This window comes from Oryzias melastigma, linkage group LG3 (genome assembly GCF_002922805.2).
Source record: "Oryzias melastigma strain HK-1 linkage group LG3, ASM292280v2, whole genome shotgun sequence".
Taxonomy (NCBI): domain Eukaryota; kingdom Metazoa; phylum Chordata; class Actinopteri; order Beloniformes; family Adrianichthyidae; genus Oryzias; species Oryzias melastigma.
Genome location: NC_050514.1, coordinates 17312284 through 17327356, shown reverse-complemented (window position 1 = coordinate 17327356; position 15073 = coordinate 17312284). Strand labels below are relative to the sequence as shown.

At 34.8% G+C, this 15073-nt stretch overlaps 1 protein-coding gene across 5 annotated transcripts in view; it reads left to right on the top strand.

Annotated features, from left to right (window-relative positions):
* sbf2 (SET binding factor 2) overlaps positions 1–15073 on the top strand; it is an 87263-nt gene that overhangs the window by 22402 nt on the left and 49788 nt on the right. For all 5 annotated transcript variants that reach the window (XM_024295213.2, XM_024295211.2, XM_024295214.2 and 2 more), the window contains exons 3-5: positions 10547–10684; positions 13778–13912; positions 14300–14410. In XM_024295213.2, coding sequence (XP_024150981.1) covers positions 10547–10684; positions 13778–13912; positions 14300–14410 — 384 coding nt within the window. The remainder of the gene's footprint in view (positions 1–10546; positions 10685–13777; positions 13913–14299; positions 14411–15073) is intronic.

Below are 15073 nucleotides of genomic sequence, written 5' to 3'. Positions count from 1 at the left end.
TTTGTGTGTCTGTTTACGTAGATTTAAAAGAAGGCTCTTACTTTACTGTTGCTGTCAATCAAGCGTATGCAAATCACAAATTGGATAATTCCCTAAAATAAATATTTGCATTTTGAAATCAATTTGTATTATTTGACTAATTAATTAATGCTGTATTAGGTCCATGTATTTGTTGAAATATATACTTTAGTTCAGAGTTTTTGAAAATACTATACTTTATGTAGTGTTTTCTTTTTTTGAAGTGAAGGTTCTCAGTCAAGCAGCTAACAATATTAAAAATGATGAAGAGGATTTGCAGAATTCCAATGATTATCATGTTAATTTAATTTTAATGTTATGATGAAACGTCCTATTTCAGTTCAGGTTGTTCAAAGAGTTGGTAATATTTCATGTTCTTGTAAATAAAGTGAAGAAATATTAACATTGAACAATGTCGAACTGTGACAAATGGGAATGGATAATTAGAAACAAAGGCACTCCAGCTGCTGTCCTGCTTAGGTGTGAACATTTATATAAAAAAATGATAGTTTTTTGTTTGTTCATTTGTTTGTTTATTTTTTTTAAGTAAGAAGCCATTATACATTTCCACCTTTTTTCATCTCTGTATTCAGCAATTTTTATTAATTAGCATTTTCACTGTGCTTCACAACTGGAGAGAGAACTGTTGAATAAAACAATATAAAGATAAAACACACTATCTTATGAAGTTTTTCTTCCACAAATTGACAAACCTTAACAAAAATAAAATATTGTAGATTGTTTTAGATTATGTTGTGGCTATAGTGGCATTACAAAAAGAATACCTATCAACTTAATCTCTATTGCTTTTGTTTACTAAAAGTGGAAGCAAAAGTTTTTGCTGAAAAAAAGTATTAATTAATGACTGAAACGACAAGTCTTCTTTCTCTGTTTCCCAATATCTAGGTGAGTGTTTCATGTCCAGTGTTGATAGTACTCTGATACGGTTGATGGAATATTCAACCACTTATTATGTATCAGGAAAATTATACATTTTCACTCTAGCTCAGTTTCTTAGTATGTACAAATCACGAGAAATTTAAAGATATATCTACACAAAAGTCCAGATTTTCATATGAGATTTACGTATAGAATATCCGTCTTAAAGTCAGCAGCCTCACTGTACACTACAATAGTTTGAATATAATCCAACTTTCTGATCATTATATATTGATATGGCATTCATGCGCCAACGATCATCAAAAAACAACATTTTTTTCTAGAGGTGTTGCATGAAGAGGGATACGGAAACAGTTCCAGCCATGAGGTCAAACGCATTCCAGAGCACAACAGGGTCCAGTGTTGAACATAGGGGTCAAACCATTACATGTACCCTGCAGACAATGTTCTGTCAACAGACTCATTCCTGCCGTCTCCTCTTAAGCCATAATTCCCGACAGGAAAACAAAATGCCTTCTCTGAGATAGAGGTCTTGTTTGATCGCGTGTAAAGAACCAATATTTCTCTCTTGATTTTTGACCTTTTGCACACCACGAGTCTAGAACTCAACCTCTTTTGCCTCAGAAACAAGGAACCATGCTGGCACTAAAAAAAAAAAAAAGGGCCAGTGTTATGATTTTTCAATTTGATACATAGAATTAGCTGGTGGTTCTATCTTTTATTAACAGTTTTGTTTTAGGAGGAATGATACAAGGTTACACTAGAGCTTTGGTTAGGTTAATGTTTGCTCTCTTAGTCCACTTTGTTTGACCAGTGTAAAAGTTCACCATAGTTTTGATACAGATCAATCAAGCAAACAAATTTGTTAATTTTATTTATTTATTTATTGTCATTAGTAGATAGTAGTCAAATAACTGGTTGTTTTTTTTTCTTTGGGTTTATTTCCATTGACTGCTTGAAGCTTTGTTTGGGGGCAATTCTACCCCCAACTGTTGTATTTTTCCAGGTGGTTTGGTCCGATTTAGTCTTTGGTTTGCTTCTAAAAGGGCAAAGCAAATTAAATGAAGCCATGTTAAATGACCAGTAGTCCTCCCCCATTGACATTTTGCTTCTGGGATTATCTCTGTGTCAAAGCAAAACTTAGAAGAAAACACAATTAAACTACCACAAAGTGTTTTATTATGTGACCTTGCACTTGGGACACATTTAACAAGCAGATCACAACCATGATGAACAGCATTGTTAACTCTCAGTGCTTGGTTTGGTCAGTTTTTAGGCTCCGTGCTAAATAGCAGACTATAATGAAAGAATGCGTCTTTATTGTGTCATTACGTGGAGTGACTCAAATGACTTGACGTGTTGCATTGCACGTCGAGCTTATAGTGTTTGTTAAACTGTGAAAGTAAAACTAAATACTGCATTCCAAGTCACAGGAAACTGCTCCAGCCTGAGAGAATGGGATCATGTGTTTGACAGGAAGATCCACATGTGAGTAATTGATGCTTTATGTGCCAGTAATGCTAAACATATCAGGAAATAGAGCTGGAGATGTCAAGCACACTGGATTTTCCCACTCTATAAACTAATCAGGACATAAAAAAGATGTCGAGTAAAATGAAGCCATTTCCCGAGAATGATGCTACAAAATATGTAAAAGCTATTAACTTTAGGCACATAATTTATTTTCTCAAAAACTCCAGGCTTGTAGTTAAATAACATTAGGAGTATTAAGAATAGGCCTCTTTTAAAGCCAATTTTGAACATTTGCCATTATAGGCAGAAAAGTGTTAAAAAACATGACTGAATATGACTTTTTTAAGAAAGTTTTTTTTCTGGCTGTGAAACAAGACTTTGAAACAACATTGTTTCAGTTTTTCAAATTAGTTTTTTTTATTTGTTGTTGATGTGGAAAAACATTTTGTAAAATGGCAAAAATAGGGAATCTTATCAGATTTGTTTCTAAACATTTACAGACATATTGGTTGTCAAAATAAAACATAGTATTAAAAATCAAATAGTTGTGTATATATTTAAAAAAACTGTTTTGGTTTTGGCTTATCAAGGGCAGAAGTGAGACCAAGGTTTGTACTCAGAACTTGGCTGGTCTCCACACAAAGCCCTGGAGGAAGCACCTGTTCCGTAGCAGTTAGACACATGACAGCCATTGTGCTGATATGCAACCTGAAGACAAAGTTGTTTACTTTGCTCTTTGATGCATCACTGTATACTTCTCAGAAATATGTTCGGAAGTGTTTCTCTTCCTACTTTTAGACCGAAAAGAACAACATTTGTTGGTCAAGCTGCTTAAAACAGTGGCAAAAAGTGTAACAAAAAAGAGCCAAATATTTCTATTTCAAATTAAAAAGGCCATATTAACTAGTAAAATATAAAATTAGCAAAAAAAAAAAACTCCAACTTTGAATGCTTTTTTAGCTTAATAAAGTTAAAGATAAAATAAATAAAATCTGAGTTGTATTTGAAAATGTTAAAACAAATGGATTAAAGCTCAGAACAGGGATTATAATCATGTGGTTACTAATGTTTAAAATAATTAAACAATAAAGGTGTAATACTTCTTAAAAAGAATAATATTGCTTAACAATGCTTAAAAGGTTTGTATTTAGTGTTAGCACTACCAAGTTTTTGAGCTAAAATACTCAAAAAAGTATCAAATCATAAAGCCGAACATTTTAGGTGATTTGTGACATTTTCCAAAAATGCTAAAAATATATTTAAAAGGTTTTATGTAATAAAAACACTTAGTCAATATAAAATGTGACTGTAGTCTTTGCCAAAGGCAAGAATCACTTTCTGTGCTGCTCTTTGTAGATTCGATATCAAGATCTTTGAGATCAATCACAAGAGAACAGACAGAAGAAATGTGTCGGTGGGAATAATGACGTTCTTAAATACGTCACTAGATGAAACCTCCACATGTGTTTTATGTCAAAAGCAGTTACCTTTTTCTGTCTGTAGACAAATGAGAGGTTTAATTTATGATTTTCCATTTTTTTCTTTTTAAATTTATTGTGAGACTTTTGGAAGCCAAAAAAATTCCACATTGACTTTGTGTGTGGGGGGATATTCAGGATTAATATTCACCATACTTACCTCTTTTTCCACCAGCCAATACAACCTCAGCTCTAATCTGAGTTTTTTGCCTTTCATCATTCTTGTCAACAGGCAAGTAGGATAGTAGAAAAAGTTTAACAGGCAGCATAGAATTTGTCTGAGCACATCTCTGGTCTATTGAATATGTGTAAAATAGAGCATGCTTGTTTTTCAGTTGTTGTCTCCGTATTGAAAACATAAACAGCATTTCTCAGGGGTTTGACGCAGCAAGATAAATGTCACTGTAATTCTGATTTTTACGTTTTTTTTATGACAGGTGCACATGTGCTTTGTTTGTTCTTTGACACACCTTTTCAGTCATTAACTCTATTCCTCCTGAGGGTTGTTCATCATTACCAGACCATTCTCAGCCAACTTTCCTCAAAGTTTAAACACCACATAACTGTAAAACACTTTGGTTTACTCAGGCTGTCTTTCAATGTGTTTTATATGTCTTAGCTGGACTGATGAAAAGGAGAATACTACTTTATATTTTTACTTCTAAAAATTAATTAAAACTGAATCTGACATTTATTTTTGTCCTTACCATTTGTCCTAGGAATCAATATTTTAAAATATTAAAACAATTAAAATATAAAATCATTTGTTAGCAATTAATGACATTTTTTGCCTGGGGTTAGACCTTTGTTGAATATCATTGATATGCTGGACTTTATTCTCAAAGGAACGCATATCCACTGTTGTCCTTTTGTGATTTACCGTGGTCAGAAAAAAGGCCATATTTGGAATAAGATTAAGGAAATATTCTTACTTGTTAAAACCATATGTGCAACCGCGCATTGGAAGAGGCACAAAAGGTTCTAATGTCATCGTGACTCTTTCCATCTTTTTGCCGAAAAGATTGCATCTGTGAACTTTCATCCAAACCTTCCTGGACATAAATAACACGCTAACAAGCCCTCGTGGCTCCACTTGTCATTTTGAGAGAGGGCTGTTATTAAATTCTTTCTTGGAATAACTCAAAACATGATGCAAGAAAAGACAAATGAGACAATTGTCATTTCCCTGGACGGGGAAGTTGTTGCTGGAAAAGAATGTGCCGCATCCTGACGTCATCTTCCATGGATGGTGTATTATTCAAAGTATGCCTTTAATCTCTTGAACAGCAATATTTCTGATGGTACATCACATGTAAGCACATTATTCCTAATATCTTCCATCATATGACCTTTGTTTTTGGAATGTGACAGTGTTAACCAAATCAGTGTGTTAGTGGGTGGATTTAACATAGATTGTTTTCAGCATAGAAATTTAGAGTTCTTTTTTTCTTTTCTTTATCTACTAGTCTCATTCTGTAAAACGCCCACATGTTTGTAATTCAAATTCTATTTTTGGAGTAAAGTATTTGCCCCAAAGTGGGAAAGAAAGGCCGTTTCCGAATTCATACCCTACCCCTACAGCTTCTCCCCACCCCTCCAGTTGAATGGGCATTTGAAGCTGTAGTGGTGTCTGAACTTGTTTTGAGATCTTCAAAGCTGTCTGTCTGTTTATATGCAGATGGAGTGCCTGGTTTTAAAGGGAAAAAAATGAATTATACTTTTCTGTGGGTACATTAAGGGGGGAAATATGTATCAGGTATTTTTTTGTTGGTGTTACATGTCCACCACATCTGACTTTTATAAAGCTTCCAATTTTGTATACTGTACTGTTAACAATTTTCTAGATAATTCTCCACTGCCAGACTAGACTTGTAAGTTTATATATTTATTTTCCTCCACAGTTGCCCTTCATCATGGTTATTTAAAAGTATCCCTAAAATGAATCACATGTGTTTGATGTTGCATAACAGGCCTACAAAGGAAGCCAAAGCTCTTGGTGGCAGTGGCAGAGCAGACATAAGGAATCAGTGAGCAAGAGGGGATGTGGTGGCTCGGAGCTCAACTGCATTATATCAAATATCTGCAGATAATAAAAATGATTGAGGTGATAGTGCTATAACGGTCATGTTGTTGACAGTGTCTTGTAAAAACTATGCCAACGAGCCAGGATTGAGTTTTTGTATGGTACTAAGCCATGGAGCGTAGCACCGACCCAAACTTGTTTGCTGTGTCCGCCGATAGAGTTGAAGTGTTATGCAGGCAACACGCCGTTGACCTTCTCACCTCCAGTCAGTTCATCTCCTCCTCCCAAACACCTTGTGCCTCACTTTCCGTCATTGTATTGTCTTCCTGACTTGTGGCTTTTCCTCATGAATGGGGAAAGAACAAGGCAGAGAGGCGGATGGAAGTGCGCTTGGAACATCTGTTCTAAAGTCGTGTGACGGCATAGCCCTCAGCTCTACATACAGCCTCTGTCTATAGTTTACGATAATTTCATCAAGGTTCGGAAGTCTGCATATTTTATTTTCACTTTGAAAGCATGTCATGTTCGAGATTTGCTTTTCATTACGTAAGGCTTAAATATTTCAGTCAGAGGAGTGTGAAAGAAAAACTTATTTCCTCTTAGTTTGTTTATTTGTTTAGTAGATTGTTTCAATTATTTCATATTTTTTAATAATCAGATATAAGTAGGTTGAAATCCTGAAAGAATGTGGGTGCCTGTGGTCACTTGGCTTTTGAGTTTATGAGACTGAGCTCATGAGTAGTAACTGGAACCGTTGAGAAGTTTTATGATCCTTCTAAATCACTTCGTACTTCCCCAAATACTCGACTCTTGCATGTTATGGTAATTACAAAAACAATGTAAAACAGCCTTAAGTACTACTATGGGAAAACAAGCCTTTGTTTGACTTTAAGGGCACTAGAAACTATTGTCTCTTTCCATTTATAGAGGCGGGTTACTCCAGCCTTAGCCAGATTGCTCCAGTCTCAACAGGTATTCATGTCTCGTCATGATGTAAGAATGTGGGCCGCTCTCCTCTCGTGCGTTTTTTTTTTTTTTAATTGGTTCTGATTCTTCTGGTGCTCCGTGAGTCAGCTTGCGTATCTGGTGTCACCGTTAAATAGGACTGTTGGGGGGGTCAGTCATGCTGGGTTGCAGCACATGATGCAGTGCTGAAGGCTTAGCCAGAGGGCACAAGTTCAGTCTGCCTCGACATCCGCACAAGTGTATCACAGAGTTTCTTTGTCATTTGACTAAGGTCTAATTTGGGATCAGGAGATGCCCTTTATCTGTGAGCGTCTACGTGTGCTGTTAAAAGGGGTAGGTTTCCTACGTGTTGACCTTTGCATCCATTACACTGCAGGGGATGTCTGTGTCATGCTATACGTGAAGATAAAACAGCTTGCATTGGAGACTGTCCCTGTCATCTTTTGTTCCATCAACCAACTTTTAGCTGAAGATAATAATATGGTTAAAAAAAGAAAGCACACCAGTCCCATGTAGATTGGCACGCGTTTGTAAAGAGTACACGAGCAGGACAGACTGTCAGGTTATCAACACGCTGATACCGATTTAAACAGTTTATTCACAAGCAAACAAAAAGGCCATATGTGAACACTTGAGCAGGATGCGTGCTCACTTGTTAGATACACAAAAAGCTGACAATAATAAAAAACAGATACTGTTGGGTGTTTAAAGCCTCAGTTAAGAGCCACATGCTTTTTATGAAATACAAAAAGGGAATCAAAGTTTTAACAGTGTCTCTTACTCATTTAAACAAAATAACCCATTTGTAAACCTTTTATTGGCCCCTGCTTCACTTTTTCTAAGAAAGAAACCTTCATTCATTTTTTTCTGCAGAAAGCCATAAGTTGTGGCTAAATTTTTATAGGCCTGTCAATGTTTTCTAATTCTAAAAATACAAATTTTCAAGCATTTTCATCTATAACACACATCCATGCAGTCCTAAACGGAAATATAGGTACAATATACACAACACGTAGACACACTCACACACACTCACATCCACAGGATGTTACATCTACTGCCATCGTCTGAAGCCCTCCTAAATGTGTTTATCCTTTTTCGTCACAACAATGAATGGCATAGTTGGAATAGTTTTGAACGGCCTCCCAGTTGTGCGCACTTGTCCTTGGATCCTGTCTAGTCAGTTGTGTGCATGCAGAAGTGCACACGCTTCGCAACAATGCAGGTTTAGCAGATTTCCTGTGGACTATTGTATTTACTGCAAGATGGTGGCATCCTATTTTCCAAACCTCCAGGCCCAACAAGCCAAAGCCCTCCCCTGGCCACTCCTCTCCATCTTCCCATGCTTCCTCTTGAAATCTCCCATTTCCTGCTATCTTCATCCTTTCAACTTCCCTCCACTAAGCTGTTTTCATTGTTTTTCAGCCCATTTACGCATGGTCCTGCCCATGCAATTACTCGTCAGACCATCAGTTTATGCCCTTTTCACCCCTCATTAAGTTGGTTTGTTCTCATTTTAGCGTTTATAACCTAAGAAATAACTCAGAAAAAATGTTTATTCGGCAGTTGTGCTAGAGCAACAAAAGGAAGAGGACTGGATGCAAACACTCACATAAATTGACTTTCTTTGGGCTATTTATTTGTGCCTTGTGTTCTAGTTTAAGGGTGCTTTCAGAGTCATTTTAATAAAAACTATCAAATAAAGAAAACAATATTGTAGAATTTGCCATAGTTTGGTTTCAAATTGCATTTTTGACAGTATAATCAAACCAGGGTAACTAGTTATAACAGCTGCTGGTTGGTGGTGGTGTAGCACAAAATGAGATATGACAAAGAAACAAAACTTTATGGGAAAAAAAAATCTCAGTTAGTTTAGAAGGACTAAGTGGCTTTGATCTGTTAGGCACCTGTACCTCCTCACACCGATCTGCCAGTAAGGTATTTTTCAACTTTTCTTTAATCCAACTTTAACCAGATTTATGTTTCTGTATTTTCTTCTGGAAATACCAGATGCTTTCATCACTTTCTCTTTGTTTTACTTGGTAATGCATCTGCATTTCCGCTGTCAGAGAATGAGATCAGTTTTTAGTACATGCATAACTGATTTATTTAGGAAAGACATAGCTCGAACTGTTGCTTTAATCATCTCAAATATGTTTTTCGCTGTTCAAAACTGTGTGATTTGCGGAGTTTTTTGTTTTTGTTTTTTTTTAATTCCTCAGATTTGCTGTGGATTTTATTTTTGATTTATGGGATGCCTTAATCTTCAATAAACAGCTTTTTGGAAATGAAACAATTTGTTGTTCTGCTGGGAGATTTGAGGGAAATTTTATTTCATCAGAAATAAAAATGCAACTCATTTACAGTCGCTGATGTCTCCAGTCTGCTATGAATATTTAACCCAAACCATCAGGATATTTATAAGTTACAAATAGAGGTCAGCCTTTTTCCACATGTTTTGCTTTCCTATTAAAAATACCATTTAATTTTGATCAGTAAGTTATGACAATTTTTCAGTGATGGATCTATTCACTATTTTTTTTTCACTTTTTATAACTGAATCCTAATAAAATTGTTGAAAACCGACAATAATGTTTGTATTCATTTATACTCCACTATTATTAAGTTTATGATGCAAAGTGTGTTCCACAAACAACATGTAAAACACTATAAAAATCAGCTGAGGCAACAAATAATACACAAGAACTGTAAGATATCAATAACTCTGTTCAGAGCAGCCTATGATATTAAAGAAAATGATAACATTGATTTTGGAAAGGGTTTTTAAAAAAACATTTATTGACTGCAGACTATATTTTTTAAAGGTTGTAGCTAAGAGATAACTAAGCTATTTAAGCGCTAGCTTAGTTATCTCACATTTTCAAACTTGTTTCAAATGCTTTGTTACCTCTTGTTATCTGCCAAATCTTTAAAGAAGTTTAACATTATTTTCCTTATACCATTACTAAAAGGTTCATATTACCCAATAAAGTCATAAAGTTAAATGGAAAAGCCCATATTAACTGTAAAACTAAACTAATAATATTGTTATTGTTTGACTTTAAAATATGAATGCAGGAAACATGTCATTTTGCTTTAATAAGAGAAATAAAAACATAAAAAATGTGTTGCACTTATCTTTATACAAGTTTCAATACGGTTTGCAAAACTTTGAGTTCTTTTCTTACTCCAGTTGGAGGAGGAAAATGAGTGTTGGAACTGGCGACAACGTTCTGATGCCATTCTTTAACAGAAATTAAACATTTATGACTAGTCTCAATAACTAGTTGGTTGTCGTATGTTTTTATTTTGTTGATTTATATAAAAAAAGGTATACATTTGTCTACGGTAAGGCAGCTTTGGTGCCATAATCCCTAAATAAAATACATTTATTCATTTGAAATAAAAAAAAACAAAAATAAAATTTGTTTAAATCTATCAGCACAAACTATCATTTTGAGAATATAAATTAAAATATTGGCAGCCCTCCCGTCTTGTTGATGCACATTCTCCTTAAATATTACATTGATTAAAGCTTTATGGATATTTTTACATTATTTTATTTCATTCATACATTTCTTGAATTGTTTTTTTTAAATGCTACAACTTGGATCTAATTTCAAAAAGCGTCTATCTCCTATCAATTACTGAGAAAATCACAAAAACTGCTTATTTTGTGTGTTTTCAGTTCTGTCAGCCTGGAGGTTGGAGGTTGTACAGGGAGAGGAAAGCTCCCACATTCTTCACCGTTGTGTTGACAGATATCGATTCGGACCGACACTACTGCTCCTGCCTCACTTTCTATGAGGCAGAAGTGAATCTTCAGGTAAGTTTACCTTTACTCAAGTGAGATTTATGAGCTCATGTTACCACCATGGCAGATACATCAGAAGCAGCAAAAATTTTGAAATTTTCTTGATCCAATGGGAGAAATGTCTGATCCATTTTCCTGGGATAACGATCTGCACGCTCCTCTTTAGCATTGTTCATTTAAGGTAGTTGTGCAGAAAAACTGGTTTTTGTTTGTGTTCACTGCACAAATGCTAGAAATTCCCTTAATTCATTGATTGCAACATTTTCATTTAGGCGAAAATGTTTTTAAAAAGTCAGAACAGAACTGATCTTGTTAATCTCCTTCCCTGTTAAATATCCTTAGAACATCAAAGTAATTGTTTCATTGTGTTGGCCTTTGTTGGAGGCCTAAAAATGACTCTTGTCACTCTGCCCGCCATGACTTCACATTGATCCACATGCGAAACAGCCGTCCTCAATCACATTCTTTTTCATGCAAAATCAGTTTTTTACAGATATATTTTTTCAGAGATTTGTGTTAGCTGAGAAATATGCTTGAGTCATTTTGGGAGGGTTTTTCTTAAGCTTTGGTGTTTTGCAATGCATCCTTTTTTACTTTTTATTGTTGTCAGGAGATTTACACAGTGTTCTATTTCCATAACTGGAAATCTTTTTTTATCTATTCAGAGACATCACAAAACAACTTAGTAAAAAAAAGTACTTCATAAAAGGATTGTGATCAAAATAAGTCTAAGAAGTTTGTTGTTCTTTTGTCTTTGCAAAGAGCCTGCGGGGACTTTTATTGTTTAGCTGAATAAACATGTTTAAAAGAAACGAGTTGATACTAAAACTTGATTAATCATTGCTGGTTTAGTGCCACTTTTTCCTTTTTTTTGTCTTTAAACAAATTTATACTCCTATTTTATATTAGTTGTAGACTTTAAAACTAAAGCAGTGAGTAAATCAACTAATTATTCAACTTGTTTGGATGTGATTTAATTGAAATAAGATTCATATTTTTACAGTTACATTAAAAAAAATTATTTAGTTAAAAAGAAACGCTTCACAAAATTGTTCATAAAAACGTTACGTTTTTTTCCGGTTCCGGGTCCTGAGTCTATTAATATTTGATATTAAGTCCTGAACCGGACATTGATAATTCATGTAGAGAAAATTGTATGGTCGAGTTGGGGTGGGATTATATAAGTTCGCTTCCTTCCACTCCTATTCAAGCGATCTACCTGATTGCTTGAATTCCTATCCCAGCCACTGTTGGATGATGGGATGCCATCTCACCAGGCTGTGGCAATGCCATTGAAATAGATGTTTCCTTCCCTTCAATATTGTGTTTAGCTTCCTTGTTTTTCAATAAAATTCATTTTGTTTCTCTATTCACAATGTAGTCTACAACGAGAGTATCCTGGAGCAAAGTAGAAACCTTCTTTACCTCCTTTAGATAAACTGACAAACCATCTGGGCTTCAAAAGTCACATATTAAGGATGTTCACTTAAGTCTGAGTTTAACTGCAGAGATCAATAATGTTTTTGTGACTTTTTCCATACACTTTGAAGTCAAAGCAACACCTGGCATCCTTTTACCATCCACACTAAAGCAACTGTCTACCAAGACACCAAATATTGCATTTTAAAAGCAAAACCTTTAAACCTTTGAGCAACCACATTCCCATCAGGCAGTCTCTTTTAAACCTTTGACAGGCACGTGCAAATCATTAGATCAGGCTATACTGGACCTCCTTCAGACATCTTGCTATCTCAAACAAACATACATTCCAATAGCCATTTTTTGAAGGCATTGAAGAGCCCCCTGAAACGTGACCGTGTTTTTTGGCAATCTTTGCTTTCTAAGCTGATGTCTGTATCTGCTCACATGGGTCTCGGTGAGAGTCCAGACAGGCAGCACAGGAATGTGTTTTGTTTAATAATTGTCAAATCCTAAGAAAAATGAAGAAACGAGACCAGCATCTGATTGGGTTATTCTGATCCTTAGCTTTTGGTCCTGATATACTTGAGCACTCTTGGCATGTTTTCACTGCTTGGGGAAATATATCAGATTATAAAAAAAGAGCTTTAGTTAGGAATGAGCACAAAGAGGATTTTTTTTGTTGCCAGTTTTGTACAACAGCCAATGGATCCACAAAATAAACAATTCAAAACAGACTAAAACTATAAACTATTGGTATAAAAATCTTATAAACATTAGGATTTTCTCATCGTTTTTATTATGACATAAAATACCTGTGACACTGCTGTTTAAACCTCAGAATACATCTTCACATGTTTTTTTTATGCTTTTATTTTGGTTGCAGATGGAGGAATGGTACATTGATGGTTCATAAAACTGTCCACTTCTTTTATGTTAATGTATCACGATTTTAAAAATCCGCTCAATAAAAAGGAATGTTTTATTTAGAAAGTAGAATTCTGATTCCCTAAATCCATGAATGGATTTTCTTTAAAGTGGTTTATTGTTCTTTTATTTCATTTTTGATGTCATTTTATTAATGAAAGTTCCACTTTTAGTCAAACTCGGAATCAAAATATATGTGAAAACTGTTTTCTCTTACCAAACTAAAATAGTTATAAAATTTAATATTCAATTGAACAAATACATTGATATATAAAAAAAATCCTAATTTGTTGATAGAAAAAGAATCAATTCAGTTTTTTTTTATTTGCAGCCCTGTAACTTCTTTAATGTAAATGTTTTTTAGTGTTTTTTTTTTCCTTTCTGTTTTATTAAAGTTTATCAGCTTTTTTATTTTTACGGTAGTTATTTTTCAAATTGCAACTTTTCTGTTCCACTTTACAAAGTTAAAAGAAAATAGAATTGTGGGTTCCTCCATTAAATCTTTAAGCCTCATTTAAGGCTTCTGTTTTTTTAACCCCAGAATATTTTATGTTATAGCTATAGTTGACCTTTTCCTGCCTCGTCTGCAACAAGTATTTCATGTCCGTTTTGTTTCACAATGTATTGACAGGTTGTTCGAAAGCTCAGTGCTGTTACTGAGTTGTTACTGAAATGGTTCACCGATGAGGTCAAGGTTTATACCATGTGTTATTGTCCTGAACTCTTCAACTAAAATAGATTATTGTCTTAATGCTTCAGGGTTCAAAGAACATAGAGGTTGATGGAGATGAAGATGAGGAGGCAGAGGAGGACAGCCTAATCCACCCAGCTCAAGTGTTTGCACCAAAAAGTCTCATTCTCGTGTCCCGGCTGGATTATCCTGAAATATTCCGGGTAATAAGACACTTAAAGATTGAATCTTGCTTGTTTTCTGTCTGTTCAGGAGGAATCACCAGATTCTTTTTTAATCAAATCATACTTTTATCTTGTAATTCTGAAATGTGAATAATGTACTTTGTGCTGTCCACATCATGGGTCAAGCTGGATCAAGTGAGCATATTCGTGTCATATGGGTGAATCAGACGTGTTGTCTTATGATTCAGCGAACGTTTGAATTTTTTAAATTTTTTATCACAGTTTGTGCAGATACTGTGATGTTTGGCACTGGCTTATCTGCTGTGTTAAACCGAACAAACCTTACCTAAATGTCAGTGTAGATATCAAAGTGCTCGGATGAGAGAAGGAATGTAAGAAGGGGAATCGTCTTTTCCTCTGTTACAGGGATGCTTGGGTCTGATCTACACCGTTTACATCGATTCCATGAGTTTCCCTTTAGAAGGTCTGGTTTCCAACCTCTTTACATTCCAGGTTCCTGTTGCTGGAGGCTCTCAGGTAAGTTTAAGCTAAAGTGCAACAAGCCCAATTCTACAGAATTAAAACAAAAAAAAAAGCCTTATATGACAGGGCTGAGTAAAGCTAAATGTTTTGCCTAAAACTGTTTTTTCTATCAGTACTACTACATATATTTATCTTAATTTGTGATATTTTAAAGCAGAAGAGAAATACACCATTGCTTATTTAAATGGGAAGATGTTTTATTGCTACAGAGTAGTGCTAGATGTCAGAAAAGGATGACGTAGGTAAATACTGTTAAAACAAACCAGTTAGGATGGAAAAGTACTAGTTAGTGTGTGTAAAACTGGCTTTCCAGAACCATCATAGAGGTGATAAATCAAGAACTGCTGATAAAATATAGGACATTTGACTTGTCTGATGAGTCCTACTTGCATCACCAGTTGTTTCAATTTAATATTTTCAAATTATTTGATAATTGTTGGCAAATTATTTTTTTTTTTGCATTTTTATTAAATTGATTAAAGTTGATTTAGTGATATTGATTGTGATGGTTGAGCCGGTCTTGCAGCTGCAACATGCTTTTTCCATCTACAGTGCTCACGGTCATATATCTGAACGGATGCTTTTCCCTGTCAAATGTGATGGTTGTGGAAATATACCAGGACCACTTTGTGACCCCTTTTTTTCTGCTTTTGTTTT